This window comes from Salmo salar, chromosome 13 (genome assembly GCF_965601325.2).
Source record: "Salmo salar chromosome 13, fSalSal1, whole genome shotgun sequence".
In the NCBI taxonomy this organism is placed as follows: Eukaryota; Metazoa; Chordata; class Actinopteri; order Salmoniformes; family Salmonidae; genus Salmo; species Salmo salar.
In genome coordinates, this window is record NC_138303.1 from 44,407,513 (window position 1) to 44,423,324 (window position 15,812).

General features: G+C 45.1%; 1 protein-coding gene across 1 annotated transcript in view; it reads right to left on the reverse strand.

The window, feature by feature from the left end:
• Positions 1-5,886: 5,886 nt before the first annotated feature.
• znf385a (zinc finger protein 385A) overlaps positions 5,887-15,812 on the reverse strand; it is a 114,152-nt gene continuing 104,226 nt past the window's right edge. Inside the window, 7 exon segments of the mRNA XM_082960119.1 lie at positions 5,887-10,570; positions 10,609-10,691; positions 11,334-11,426; positions 11,867-11,893; positions 11,895-12,017; positions 12,019-12,053; positions 15,400-15,762. Coding sequence (XP_082816245.1) covers positions 10,420-10,570; positions 10,609-10,691; positions 11,334-11,426; positions 11,867-11,893; positions 11,895-12,017; positions 12,019-12,053; positions 15,400-15,762 — 875 coding nt within the window. The 3' untranslated portion in view covers positions 5,887-10,419.

Consider the following 15,812-nt stretch of genomic DNA (forward strand, 5'->3'; position numbering starts at 1 on the left):
CTCCTCAGTGAAGACCAAGAGCATGCCATTGTAGGATTGGTCATTTCTGACAATGCAATAAAACAGAGAAATTCAGACCAGAATTGTAGAGGACACCTGCTTTTTCACAATGTGGAAAGCATCAGCCTGACTACCATTGCTCGGACTCTGACCAAAGACAGAATTGGAATGAAACCGTTTTTTTTAAAGGAACAGTGAGCGGGGTCAAGGATCTCCGGGACACCAATACGTCCAGGTATAGTGTCTATCCAATATGTCTTGTTCTATAGTGAGTTTAACACTATGCTACTCTACATGTAAACATGGGTTACATTACATACAGTAGGACACTATGCTACTCTACATGTAAACATGGGTTACAGTACATACAGTAGGACACTATGCTACTCTACATGTAAACATGGGTTACAGTACATACAGTAGGACACTATGCTACTCTACATGTAAACATGGGTTACAGTACATACAGTAGGACACTATGCTACTCAACATGTAAACATGGGTTACAGTACATACAGTAGGACACTATGCTACTCTACATGTAAACATGGGTTACAGTACATACAGTAGGGAGACTATGCTACTCAACATGTAAACATGGGTTACAGTACATACAGTAGGACACTATGCTACTCTACATGTAAACATGGGTTACAGTACATACAGTAGAACACTATGCTACTCAACATGTAAACATGGGTTACAGTACATACAGTAGGACACTATGCTACTCTACATGTAAACATGGGTTACAGTACATACAGTAGAACACTATGCTACTCTACATGTTAACATGGGTTACAGTACATACAGTAGGACGCTATGCTACTCTACATGTAAACATGGGTTACAGTACATACAGTAGGACACTATTCTACTCTACATGTAAACATGGGTTACAGTACATACAGTAGGACACTATGCTACTCAACATGTTAACATGGGTTACAGTACATACAGTAGGACACTATTCTACTCTACATGTAAACATGGGTTACAGTACATACAGTAGGACACTATGCTACTCAACATGTTAACATGGGTTACAGTAGGACACTATGCTACTCTACATGTAAACATGGGTTACAGTACATACAGTAGGACATACTGAAAAGCATTTACACATACTGTGTTTGATTTCTTTCAGAGACATAGAGTTGGAGGCTAATCCGACCCCACATTAAATTATTTATGTAGACAAGGCAGGGTTTAACCTGGCAAAAACACGTCAGCGTGGAAGAAACGTCACCGGGAAAAGGGCTACCGTTGATGTGACGGGTCAGAGAGGAGAAAATTTCACAATGTGTGCTGCAATCTTGAGTGCTGGTTTGGTCCTGCAAAAATGCCAGATTGGTCCCTACAACACTGAGCTCCTTCTACTGTGTTTAGATGACCTCCACCAACAACTGGTGCCAGAAGCAGAAAGGGAACAGCTGGGAGGAAACATGAGGACATTTGTGATTGTGTGGGACAATGTAGCATTCCACCATTCACATGCAATCACAAACTGGTTTGCAGCCCATCCAAGAATGTTTTCCCTTTTCCTCCCCCCTACTCACCTTTCCTCCCCCCTACTCACCTTTCCTCCCCCCTACTCACCTTTCCTCAACCCCATTGAGGAATGTTTTTCTGCCTGGAGGTGGAAAGTGTATGATCATCGGCCATATGACCAAATGTCCCTCCTGGATGCAACGGATGCCGGCTGCAGAGACATCTCAGCTGAAGACTGCCAGGGGTGGATAAGGCACGCCAAGCGTTTCTATCCAAGGTGCATAGCGAGAGACGACATAAGATGTGATGTGGACGAGAACATGTGGCCAAATGCTGAAGATTGTATAGATTAGATTATAGATTAGAACAGGACTGTGCTTTTTCCCTTCTGTGCCTTTTTTGTTGATCACTGGCAGTAATTTCATGCTGCTAATAAAGCTTTCACTGCAGCAATTCTGTCACTTACAATTTTTTTCCCACTACATTCTATAAAGTAAAAATGACTCATTCACTTTTAGATAGTATGTTGCCCTAAAAATGCACTTATTCGACACTCAATCAAAAAATGTAGAGTGGTTTACAGTAAAAGGAAACTGAATTCTAAAAAACAATGGATGTCATATTGTCTATTGTCTATTGTCTGCAGGTAGAACTGAAACATGAAAAGTAATGCAGTTTTTGTAATGCCATCAACTGTTAGTGTTTTGAAAGTCTTAAGTATAGGTAAACGCTTGTTAGCAATTGTAAAAAAAATTATTGCGTAGATACATGACCAAGCTGTGTGTTTGTGTGTGTGAGAGAGAGAGAGAGAGAGAGAGAGAGAGAGAGAGAGAGAGAGAGAGAGAGAGAGAGAGAGAGAGAGAGCGAGCATGTGTGTGTGTGTGGATGTTGTTGTTAGTATGATGGAAATAGATAAACTGTAGAGATTTACAATAGAGATGTGTTAATGTTTTAGGCCTGTACTGTACCTACTGTATTAGTACCGCTCGTTTAGTTTTACGGTGTCTTCCAATACCCTGGTTATAAAGACAGAGTGGCTAGTGACCATCTGCTTTCTGTCAACATAATGGTCACATTAATGACCATCAAGGCATGTCTTCATCTGGGTCTGTACATCATCTCAGAGTAGGAGTGCTGATCTCGGGATCAGGTCCTCCCTGTCCATATAGTCATTGCGATCTAAAAGGCAAATCAGATTTACTTAATGCGTGCATACATTTTTACATATGGGTGGTCCCGGGGTCAAACCCACTATACTTGCGTTACAAGTGCCATGCTCTACCAAGTGAACTACAGAAGACCCAGTAATGTTGCTATGGTGCTTGAATAGTACATAACACTGGCTCCATCTAGTGGTGCGATGGTGGCTCTACATCAGACAACTGAGTCTAGGGCACCAGCTGTTCGTCCTGCTTGTGATCAGCAGCCAAGCTACAGTATCCGTCTATATAAGCAGGCTTGAGGCCCACTGTGAGAACTACAAATCCTCTGGCATGTCAACAACATAGCTCAGGCAGTAGGAAGCTCTTTCATCCATTTATATGCGGATGATACAGTCTTATACTCAGCTGGCCCCTCCCCGGGTTTTGTGTTAAATGCTCTACAACAAAGCTTTCTCAGTGTCCAACAAGCTTTCTCTACCCTTATCCTTGTTCTGAACACCTCCAAAACAAAGGTCATGTGGTTTGGTAAGAAGAATGCCCCTCTCCCCACAGGTGTGATTACTACCTCTGAGGGTTAAGAGCTTGAGTTAGTCACCTCATACAAGTACTTGGGAGTATGGCTAGATGGTACACTGTCCTTCTCTCAGCCCATATCAAAGCTGCAGGTTCAAGTTAAATCTAGACTTGGTTTCCTCTATCGTAATCGCTCCTCTTTCATCACAGCTGCCAAACTAACCCTGATTCAGATGACCATCCTACCCATGCTAGATTACGGAGACATAATTTATAGATCGGCAGGTAAGGGTGCTCTCGAGTGGCTAGGTGTTCTTTACCATTCGGCCATCATATTTGCCACCAATGCTCCTTATAGGACACATCACTGCACTCTATACTCCTCTGTAAACTGGTCATCTCTGTATACCTGTTGCAAGACCCACTGGTTGATGCTTATTTATAAAACCCTCTTAGGCCTCACTCACCCCTATGTGAGATATCTACTGCAGCCCTCATCCTCTACATAAAACACCCGTTCTGCCAGTCACATTCTGTTAAAGGTATCGAAAGCACACACATCCCTGGGTCGCTCCTCTTTTCAGTTCGCTGCAGCTAACGACTGGAACGAGCTGCAAAAAACACTCAAACTGGACAGTTTTATCTCCATCTGTTCATTCAAAGACTCAATCATGGACACTCTTACTGACAGTTGTGACTGCTTTGTGTGATGTATTGTTGTCTCTACTTTCTTGCCCTTTGTGATGTTGTCTGTGCCCAATAATGATTGTACCATGTTTTGTGCTGCTACCATGTTGTTGTTATGTTGTGTTGCTACCATGCTGTGTTGTCATGTGTTGATGCCATGCTATGTTGTTGTCTTAAGTATTTCTTTATGTAGTGTTGTGTTGTCTCTCTTGTCATGATGTGTGTTTTGTCCTATATTTATATATATATATATATATATTTTATTTATATATATATATATTATTATTTTTTTCAATCCCAGCCCCCCGCAGGAGGCCTTTTGGTAGGCCGCCATTGTAAATAAGAATTTGTTCTTAACTGACTTGCCTAGTTAAATAAAAAATAAAATAAAAATGAAGCCATCCATTCTGAGAAGGCTGGGACATTCAGCGACAGAAAGTTCTGCTCTAGACTAGATAGAATGTTTCGCCATTCCAGAATCCATAGGAATTGGGCTTCTAGAATTTCATCATTTGATATCTGATGTGATGATCAGAGACATATTTTTATTTATATCTAAATATATGGCTCTATTGATGATGAAATAGAGGAGCCGACATGCATTAAGGGTATAATTACAGTGCTGGTGAGCTGGTCAATTACATGTGATGACATTCATTGTATATCATGCCTGATATATTGATATATTCTCGCTATACACCAAGTCACTTGGCTCTGTCATATCCTCACATGGTCTCTCCTATCATTGCTATGCAGACGACACACAATTAATCTTCTCCTTTCCCCCTTCTGATAACCAGGCGGCGAATCGCATCTCTGCATGTCTGTCAGACATATCAGTGTGGATGACGGATCACCAGCTCAAGCTGAACCTCGGCAAGACGGAGCTGCTCTTCCTCCTGGGGAAGGACTGCCCGTTCCATGATCTCGCCATCACGGTTGACAACTCCCTTGTGTCCTCCGCCCAGAGTGCTAAGAACCTTGGCGTGATCCTGGACAACACCCTGTCGTTCTCCACTAACATCAAGGCGGTGACCCGATCCTGTAGGTTCATGCTCTACAACATTCGCAGAGTACGACCCTGCCTCACACAGGAAGCGGCGCAGGTCCTAATCCAGGCACTTGTCATCTCCCGTCTGGATTACTGCAACTCGCTGTTGGCTGGGCTCCCTGCCTGTGCCATTAAACCCCTACAACTCATCCAGAACGCCGCAGCCCGTCTGGTGTTCAACCTTCCCAAGTTCTCTCACGTCACCCCGCTCCTCCGCTCTCTCCACTGGCTTCCAGTTGAAGCTCGCATCCGCTACAAGACCATGGTGATTGCCTACGGAGCTGTGAAGGGAACGGCACCTCCATACCTTCAGGCTCTGATCAGGCCCTACACCCAAACAAGGGCACTGCGTTCATCCACCACTGGCCTGCTGGCCCCCCTACCTCTGAGGAAGCACAGTTCCCGCTCAGCCCAGTCAAAACTGTTCGCTGCTCTGGCACCCCAATGGTGGAACAAGCTCCGTCACGACGCCAGGACAGCGGAGTCAATCACCACCTTCCGGAGACACCTGAAACCCCACCTCTTTAAGGAATACCTAGGATAGGATAAAGTAATCCTTCTAACCCCCCCCCCCCCCCCCCCCCCCTTAAAAGATTTAGATGCACTATTGTAAAGTGGTTGTTCCACTGGATATCATAAGGTGAATGCACCATTTTGTAAGTCGCTCTGGATAAGAGCGTCTGCTAAATGACTTAAATGTAATGTAAATGTAATATACTATATCTGGCCCTATATTTTTTTTACATTTTTACATTTTTAGTCATTTAGCAGACGCTCTTATCCAGAGCGACTTACAGTAGTGAATGCATCACATTTCATTTCATACATTATTTTTCTGTCCTGTATATTGCAATACGTTTGACCCTGGCCCAAAGGTATGTATCTCCCGCTGAGTATTTGCTATTTAAACAGTTTAAGTTAAGGTTGAGCCTTGTGTCTTTTGAACACGGGGACTGCTTTGACTCACACAAGGAAGCTGCGGAGGTTTCCTTCTTCAGTTTATTGATTTATTGACATTGATTTTCTTTTTTTCACCATTAGTTTCTCTCGACAGACACCAATAGCATTTTCATAAAGTATATTTTTTGTTTAAAATTACATTTATAATATTTTACTCACATATGTATTTTATTGGTTCCTTTTTTTTGTTATTGCAATAAACAAGAGTAGCCAGTATGAGTTGGGTATTGCTACAATTCGACATACAAACTCTTACTTGTCCCTTCTAACAATGAAATTCAAAAAAATTACTTTATTGGCAAGACACGGTTTCACCAAAGTGTCTCCATCTTTATCTTTCTCTGGATGTTTTCCAAATGGCACCCTATTTCCTATAAAGTGCACTACTTTTGACCAGGGCAGTACATAGTGAATAGGGTGCCATTTGGGCAGCATTCTCTGCCTCTGGTGATTAATAAGGATGGAATAAGGCTAAGAGCCTACACACAGCTACCAGGACACCTGCTCAGAAAATATGTTCAACAGTTTGACTAATACATGAGGATGTACGTACCATTTGAGGTGACTACGATATAAACATATATGTGAATTTCTACTTCATGGATCTAACAGTGACAGAATCAAACACTTTGAACTGATCGATGGGTCATGGTTGTTAATAATGTTTGATGCTTTGTCAACCTTATATCAGGAAACAATCTATAACGTCTGTGCCTGCGTGGGCGGGTTAAGGTTTGTCTCCTCTATTGTGGTCGGCCACCTTGCCTGGGTTAAGGTTTGTCTCCTGTATCGTGATAGGCCACTTCTGTTCCAGCCATGGCTTCTCTGGTCTCTGATTGGTGGGGAGTGGGGAGAGCAGGTCTCAACACACACAATATTACACAGGGTGCATCTGAAATGGCACCCTATTCCCTATATAGTGCAGTACTTTTGACCAGAGCGCTATGGGCTTAGTGTACTATTTGGGATGCAGACATAATGATACACACCAACATGAACAAGAGCACTACTCCAAGTACACTTTTTAACTTCACTACAAATGAAATCATCTCCACCAAGTCAAGATCAAGTTTAAGATCAGGATTAAGATCAAGTTAACCAAAAGAGCACATTGGTGGATAAACTGACTCAGTCAGCTCTTACATAATGGCATTGATATAATCATATATTCTGTCATATCAGGATTTATTACTCAATACTCAACCTTATTTCTCACACACGAAAATGAAACACAATGCAACAAAAACACAAAAAGTTCAAACTAAATGAAAAAATCTTGTCAGATCAACTTTAATGCCAGTTTGCTACCTGGCATGTATGTACCATTCCCCAAGCAGAGATGGGCTGCTTTCCAATTATCTCTCTTTCACCCATCTCATATTAACAGCCCTTCCCTAAACTGCTTCTTTATTGTCCCTCTTCTGTCCCAAATCGACCTCTAGACCCTTCAACCTATGCACTTGAAAAAAATCTTAAGATGATTAGATACGCAATATGGTAGTAGCACAATCTGGCCGACTGATTGACTAGACGGCATTGTTGTGTCCAATCCGCTGAGATCGCTGCAAGTGCATAGGGTCTAGGGGTCCATTTAGTATTGGGCTTCTCTACTGTACCCCTCTGCAGGCCACCCCCTCTGTGGACGAACATAAAAGGCCTATTATCAGGTACATTTCCCATTCATAGGACCAGGAGTTTTACACTGACTATGTGACTCGACCATGTGACCTGAACAGGACAAAATGCATTTAAGCACATCTAGGACCCAGAGTTCACTGTACATTACCTTGTAGTGTACAACACATTGTTTACGCTTAATAACAACAAGTTAAACTCTCCGATCAAAGGTAAGACATTAGAACACATTGCTTCTCGCTGGAAGGGCAGTGTACATCTCCGTTTGGGTGGTGTTCATTAGGGCACTTTTTGCAACAGAAAACGAACGCAGGCGTTTCTTATTGGACGACTTCAGTAGTAGTATCACCCTGTTCAGCTCTGTTTCGGCTAGTTTTCCTCAGTTTTGTGGCCGTCGTGAACACGGCCCAGTGCTATAGCAGTGTTCAGCAGGGCAGGCTTCTCTTCGTCTAATTCTCAGTTCTGTTAGCCTGCTGTAGGTGGACAGCACAGTCTCAGTCTCTGCATCCGGTATCTTACCAACTCCTAAATATTCCATCCTTCTCACTTCCCACCCGTCTCCAACCATTCCCTCATAAATAGAATTTTTGTATTTTTTTATTTATTATTATTTGCACATCACTATAATTGTGTAGGTAACTATGAAAATGAACCAACCATCCCAAAATACAACAGAACAAAACATTGATCACTCATGGTAAAATAATACACCTAGCATTGCATGGCTTTCCGTTTAAAGACAGGAAGGTGTGGATGTCAAAAATAAAGAGGGCTGGGCAGGGTTTCCCAGGCCTGTCCTAAATACACTATGTGTGACCTTGCTGTGCTAGTGCTCTGGGGTGGTTGTCACTTAAGTTCAGTGTCTTCTCTCTCTCTCTCTCTCTCTCTCTCTCTCTCTCTCTCTCTCTCTCTCTCTCTCTCTCTCTCTCTCTCTCTCGCTCCAACTCGCTGTGCCGCTCTCGCGCTTTGTCTCTCTCGGGGGATCTGGTAGAGATCGTTTGGGGAGTTCGCGGTCCCCTTGTTGCCCCTTATGTAGCCTTAAACCAACCCTCCGGGGATGAGGGGGGGTCGATCCAGGTCGATCCAGTGATGCATAAGAGAAGACCCTGACCCTTCCGGATCCCAGAACTACAGGCCCCACACAGAGAGAAGGACAGAGAGACATACAGGGAGATACTCTACGTAGAGATACTGTACACTGGTCACACCACCAACACTGTATGGAGTTCATATGGGGGTGGGGGGGGGGGGGGGGTTGCATAGGTGGATGGAATCCGGAATCCTGTGCTTTATCGCAGATACACAAATCATTCTCTCCACACGCTCTCAGGGACACACACAAACACACACAAGAACAGACTCTCATGTGGTTGTACTTTGAGGACTAAGACTCACATTAAGGTCTCAATGAGTAGTAGATGCTGCAATACCAGTCAGAGTATATGGCAAGGTTCCAGGTTACTGTGTTAAAGGGGCAGTATGAACCAATGCATGCCTCCTCTGCCCTAGCTCCTCTCTCTCTCTGTTCTCGCGCTCTCCTATCCGGTGGAGAGGTTTAGCTGTGATCGTTATAGTGGTTGACACACTTCCCCCCCCCCCCCCCGCAGCCATCTTTGTTGTTACAATCTATTTTCAAACGCCAGCGTGTCTCCGCCTCCTCCACAGTGCCCCTGGGTCCAGATATCCAGTGACCCACGCTGGTCGTCCTCTCACCTAGTCCTACCACAAGTACCCTAGAGTCCTGTTCCCTTCTCCTCTCTTACCCCGCTCTCCTTTCTCTCCCCCATAATCCCCCTACACTCTGTCCCCATAGGAGAACCCTTTTTGGTTCGAGAGGAACTCTTTTGGGTTCCGTGTAGAACCCTCTGTGGAAAGTGTTCTACGTGCAACCAAAAAGGGTTCTTCAAAGAGTTCTCCTACAGGGACAGCCAAAGAACCGTTTTAGGTTCTAGATAGCACCTTTTTTCACAAATCCCCTTACAGTCCTGTTCTCTTCTCCTCTGCCCCACCACCACACTTCACACATCAAGACGTGACCATCACAATCCTGTTGTCACCCACGGTAATACTCTAACAAGGACCTATAGGTCCACCAATAGGAAGAGAACCTAGGGGTCACCCACAATGAGGAACAAGGTTGCCTGTTTCGTTTGTGCCCCCGAGAGCGGGAGGAGAAATTTACAGTATTGTGGAATATTGCTATACTTATACATGGCTACACACGTTTATAATAGCGAAGAAGACCACTGAAAAGCAGCTAGCCTACTGTACTGGCATACTATAGTAACAATATTCTCTTGGTTTGGAGGTGCATAGGAGGAGGTGGAGGTGAATAGTACATTAAGTACACGTTAGACCAGAATGATGAGGAAACCATACATACTCGTAGTGTGGCCCAGCACACACTGCACTGGAATAGTTAGCTGCAGTGGAGGGGTGTGTGTGTGTGTGTGTGTGTGTGTGTGTGTGTGTGTGTGTGTGTGTGTGTGTGTGTGTGTGTGTGTGTGTGTGTGTGTGTGTGTGTGTGTGTGTGTGTGCGATCAGTCTCATCAGTTTGTTCTATCGCTATATGCAGTGATGGAGCTCACAGTGTGTGGGGGAGAGGGAGGTGGGGAGGTGAGAGATGAACAGGGGAGTCTATCCAATGCATACTGTGTATCGCTCCTCCTATCGCTCGTTCTCTCTCCATCAGTCTATCACTCGCAGTCACAAGTCTATGAGATGGAGGGAGAGTTTCAGGACAGAGTGCCCTCTTCCCTTTCTTTTCTACTCCTCTAGATGTTTTTTTTACGTTTGATTTGTTCACCGATGATTTTGTTTAACTTATCAATTGCTGTTTGTCGTTTTATGTTGATTATTTCTTCACAGTGTGCTTTTGGAGTGGCTGCTCCTGACTGGCCGAGGTGGAGGGGGGTGGAGTCAGTAAGGAGAGAAGAGGATTGGCCCGTGGGAGGTACGCATGGGTCCGGGGGCGGGTCTTACGATGGCGTGGCTGAGAGGCGGGCCCTGTAATAGGTGGTGGTCGGTGGTGATGCGAGGGGTGGTGGACGGAAGACGCTGCGGCGCGAAGCTGAGCCAATTGGTGGTTTGAGGAAGCGGCGGCCGCACATCGCCGCGGCAACCGCCAGGGGACTGGGCAAGAGCCCAGCGCCCAAACATTTGGAGAGATCCTTAGAGAAGGTCAGAGAGGACTGAGGGAGAGAGAGAGGCAGAGAGCGAGGGAGAAAGAGAGGGAGGGAGAGACGGATACAATGTTTAGTGGCAGAAGGTGAACACAAGGGATTCAGGGGAACAAATATAGAAATTCCATTTCAGTTTGAACCTCTTTGATCTTATAACACAGAGGTTTCTAATCAAACTATGTTTCCAGCAAGCTACAAAATGGATCTTCAGCGCTTTGGTAAGGAATCTACTCAGAGGAGGCTGCTGGGAGGAGCTGTAGGAGAATGGGCTCATTGTAATGGCTGGAATGGAATTAATGGAACGGAGACAAACACGTTGTCTTTATTTGTTTGGTACCATTCAATTGATTCCATTCCAGCCATTACAATGAGCCCGTCCTCCTACATCTCCTCCCAGCAGCCTCCTCTGAATCTACTTTACCATTAAGTACTGACTACTCAGGAGACAGCCAAACCTCCTCTTGTTAATTAACTGTGTGCGTGTTTGAGATAGACAACATTGCAGTTTGAACTTTACACAATCACTGATCTACCAACCCCTTCGCGTCCCAAATTACTACCCAGCCTTGATCAGGCTGATCCAGTCAAACGCGCTGATTGATAATCTGATCTAGCCCTGGCACGATAGTGGTCGTAGAGGTGAAAAGTTACCGTGAGGTCAGCTCCCCTGTGCTTCTTGTGTCGGCTGAGGAGTGGGTTGGGTTTCCCTGCCACTCCGTCCCGGTGCCTTCGACTAGATATGTGCTGCAGAGCGAGAGAGCGAGAGAGAAAGAGAGAGGGAGAGAGAGAGAGAGATTAGGAGAGAGAGAGAGAGAGAGAGAGGAGAGAGAGAGAGAGAGAGAGAGAGAGAGAGAAAGACAGGGTGCAGTGTTAGACAGCAAGCCAGACAGACAGACAGGTAGGGTTGAACTCTGACCTCTTGAATTCTCTAACAGCCGGTCCCAATCTACTCCTTAACTCCCTAACCCTTCAACGTTTGCCGATCTGAATAGGTATAATCAGGGTAATGGTGGAGCTTACAAGGAAGCGTTTAGCGAATTTGAACTGACTGAGCTCTGGACTAAGGAGCCTAACTGCAATATATAAGGTACAAATGATAGGTAAACAAAACCAGTATTCTCTAGTTAGTTGATTAAGAAAAAGATGCAGTATGATGTGCCCCCCTTTCTTTCCATCTCTCTCACCTGCTTGAGCTGCAGTTCGGAGTTGACCCCGCACGTTGCAAATCTCACAGTGGAAGGTGCGTTCCTGAGTGTTGGGGTCCAGCGGCCCCCCTCCCAGCTCCCCCGGGAGTTTGGGGCCCAGTCGAGGGTACGCCTTAATGGGACCCAGCCCCACTGCGAGCCTCCAGGATAGTTTTGTGTTTGGTACCTACACACACACACACACACAACACACACACACACACACACACACACACACACACACACACACACACACACACACACACACACACACACACACACACGTATTCTTTAATTGACTTAAAGAAAATGGTGTCTAACAATCCCATAAATGATTGGTCAAGACACAAAAATGCGTTTTTAGTTCAGGATGACATCACCCCCCAAAACACTAACATGTACGCTATGCTGAACTCTTATATGGCTCATGCTAACCCCATCTCAATTGCCAGAGCTCGTCACCCATGTATATCTGGAATCCTTCATACCACAGAACAGCATATGGTGAAGGAGAATATGACAACGAGAGAGCCAGCCTAATGCACTCTCTGGGAACGTATGTCATCATCTCTAACCCAGCACACGTTCAGTTAGTGGAATGGGACTGGGAGGTGTAGTGTAATATATTCGCCACTAGAGGCCCACAGTGATAAGGTAACGCTGTCGTCGACAGAAGGGTTAGTGACGGAAGTAACATAAGATGGTGTTTTTCAGGATCTCTGCATTGTTAGCATTGACGTTGGCACCGAACGGAAACACATCTTTAGATCTCTCTGTTCTCTTAGGGTAGCTAATTCAATGTTCTGGGTTAGGGTTAGCTTGACTGAGAGGTCATATGGGTGGTTGTAATAATGTCTTACAGGGGTCAAATGTCTAGAACAGCATCTATAAATTGAAGTCGACTCGTGCGTAGCCAGGTCAACTGCATTTGGTCTTGAAAGAATGGAAGAGCTGCCTCTCATGAGCAGAAATATGAGTGTTCACATTTTTTGAATGGTTAGGATTACACAGACAGACAGCACTGACGACGTTGTGCCAGAATAGTTCCTATAATTAATTGCATGTTCTGCTCTTGGCTGAAAAATTCCAGTCATGTCCTACCCTCTGCCGCCCCTGCCCCTGCCTCCACTCCTTCCTCCCCCGCTGTCCTCCCCCCTCCTCTCCCAATCCCAAACCCCCAAGCAGTCTGGTTGCACTCTGTCTGACTGAGAGGTTTAAGTGCGTCCCAAATGGCACCCTATTCCCTATGGGCCCTGGTCAAAAGTATAGCACTATATAAGGGAAAGGATGCCATTTGGGGCGCAGCCTTTAACTTGTTCTACCAAATCTTTGAGCTTTGAGAAGTGAGTTAGAGGTTACAGCAGGAGAACATGGGGAGTGGGGGAGGTCGGGGAGGAGGAGCGATGACTGGAATGACTGATTTCACGTGTGGACAAAAAAAGTACACTTTTGTTACTGCCTTTGTTCTATTCTGGGCCGACAATGGACGAACCCCCTCGGGGTGTTTTTCACTTGTGCTCTGCGAGTCGAGCTCGACTCATGTTTACAATTAACTAAAGCACTACGCAAACAGACAGGAGAAGTTTCTAAACATGAAAATAGACAAAAACACAGAAAGGAAACCATTGTATAAACGTATGATTACGGTTGAATACACATCCATCCATAACCTTGATCTCTCCTCTCTGTATGTAATGTCCGTCGCACCGCTAGCCACACAGTCTGTCTCTCTGTCTGTGCAACAAGTCTTTTTTATTTTGGACTCTGTAACGTTTGAGTATTATTTGTGTTGATTTGTGTGTTGATTTGGGTTGTTATTCTGCCCAGATTGAACTGCAGCCACTGTCGCTGTCACACACACGTCTGAGTGTCTACGTTTATCTCTGATTGTTTCATATCTGTAGCGTAAATGATCTCTGTGGGAGTTTGCATGTACGTACTTAATTAGTGCTTGAGTGCACATGCATACTATAAGAAGAGATGAGAGGGAGCCCTCTGTTACACGATCAGCTAGCAGCTAGCAATCTTATCTTATTCTTATCTTATATTATTGACACCTGAAACCCCACCTCTTTAAGGAATACCTAGGATAGGATAAAGTAATCCTTCTAACCCCCCCTTAAAAGATTTAGATGCACTATTGTAAAGTGGTTGTTCCACTGGATATTATAAGGTGAATGCACCAATTTGTAAGTCGCTCTGGATAAGAGCGTCTGCTAAATGACTTAAATGTAAATGTAAATGTAATTCCTTCATCTCTGTGTCCTGCCCCTGGGGCTCAATCAAACATCTATTACAAAAAGCCTTCCGGAGGTTACTCTAATGATATCAGTGATTCTTTTTCCATTGGTGGACACTTAATCTACATTAAGCTGTTCATTGATGTGTATTATCATGTCTGGCTGGCTGGTAGTCCAAGGCTATTCTCATTCCCTTAACAACACTGCCTTACTGCTGTGGCGTGGTAATGGGGATATGTAGGGACTGGTGTGTGTGTGTGTGTGTGTGTGTGTGTGTGTGTGTGTGTGTGTGTGTGTGTGTGTGTGTGTGTGTGTGTGTGTGTGTGTGTGTGTGTGTGTGTGTGCGTGCGTGCATGTGTGACATGAATCAGAACACCGAGGGAGTGAGGGCAAGTTAACTGCTTCCCCGGTTAAAAACAAAGCCACTGAGACTGAGTGGAAGGTTGAGGCCGAATGGAGTTGAGAGGAAACAAATACTATTTGAACCCAGGTCTGGCCTCATAACAGCTCTGTGGTTTTACAAGCTTAAAGAAACTCCTCCAGTGGTGGAGCATTAAGAGGGCCTCATCTACCAGCATTAACAGGACTTTCTCGGCTTCCTATTCAGGCTGAATGCCTGGGGCAACAGAGACCAGCTTTCTCCTGCATCCGCTTACAATATCACAAGGTACATCATGAATGTTTGAGTGGGAGACTCAATAACTTTATAGAATTATTATCAAGGCGTTATTTGTACTGTAACTGGACCGTGTAGGCTACGCTGGCTGGGTGATAGAGGACGTGTAGAAACAGGAAGGAAGAGAGGAGAAATATGCTACTCGGGCATGTTGGATCAGACACTACAGTAAAACCATTTTGGGAAGGAAGCTTGTGGTTGAAAAGGTTATGCTTAGCTGGAGTCTAGCACCTTTGATTTATTTGGTCATCAAGATACTTTTGTTATAGAAGCACCCTCATCTGTGTTTGAACTTGAAACTCTTACCCCTTTTGGGTTTTATTTTCCCTAAGTGCGGGATAAAATGAAAATGGTGGTGTTGATGAGGGTGACGCAGGCCAAGCAGATGGGTAGAGGAGAGCCGTTCTGAGTTGAAATCTTTTATTTTTTCATCTGGCACTCCACACAGGCTAAATCTCAAGCTCTCAAAGTATTTGAAAGAAAACAAACACTATATTAGCCCAGGTCTGTTGGTAAGGAATTCGCCATTAAGTACTGACTATTCAGAGGACTGCCACGTGTCCTCTCCGAGATTAGTAACCTGAAGATGGTCACTATCCATACGTACATTTACGTACCTTTGTTGTGAGCCTCCAGCTGTGAAAGGGAGTTGACGGCTACTTTGCAGAGTGAGCAGTAGAGGAGTTTCTTAGCTTTGTCCTCTTCTGTCTCTGGGCCGGCCGGGGCCCCGGGAGCAACAGGGGCCACTGGACCACCATTCTGGTCTGGGTTGGTGGTGCCAAAAGCCAGGGGAGAGTCAGAGGATTGGGGGAGCAGAGGAGGAGGGGTGAGGGTGGGGGAGGTCAGCATGGGACACACAGAGGGGGCAAGGGGGGAGTCGGTGGTGGGAGAGGTGGAGAGGGGAGGCAGGAGGTGTAGGGGCCCAGGCAGGGCCAGCAGAGGTCCCCCATTAAACTGTGATGGCAGAGGGCGCGGTTCGTCTATAAAAAGGAAACACAAGGGGAAATCATTGTCAAATAAAATGCAGTGT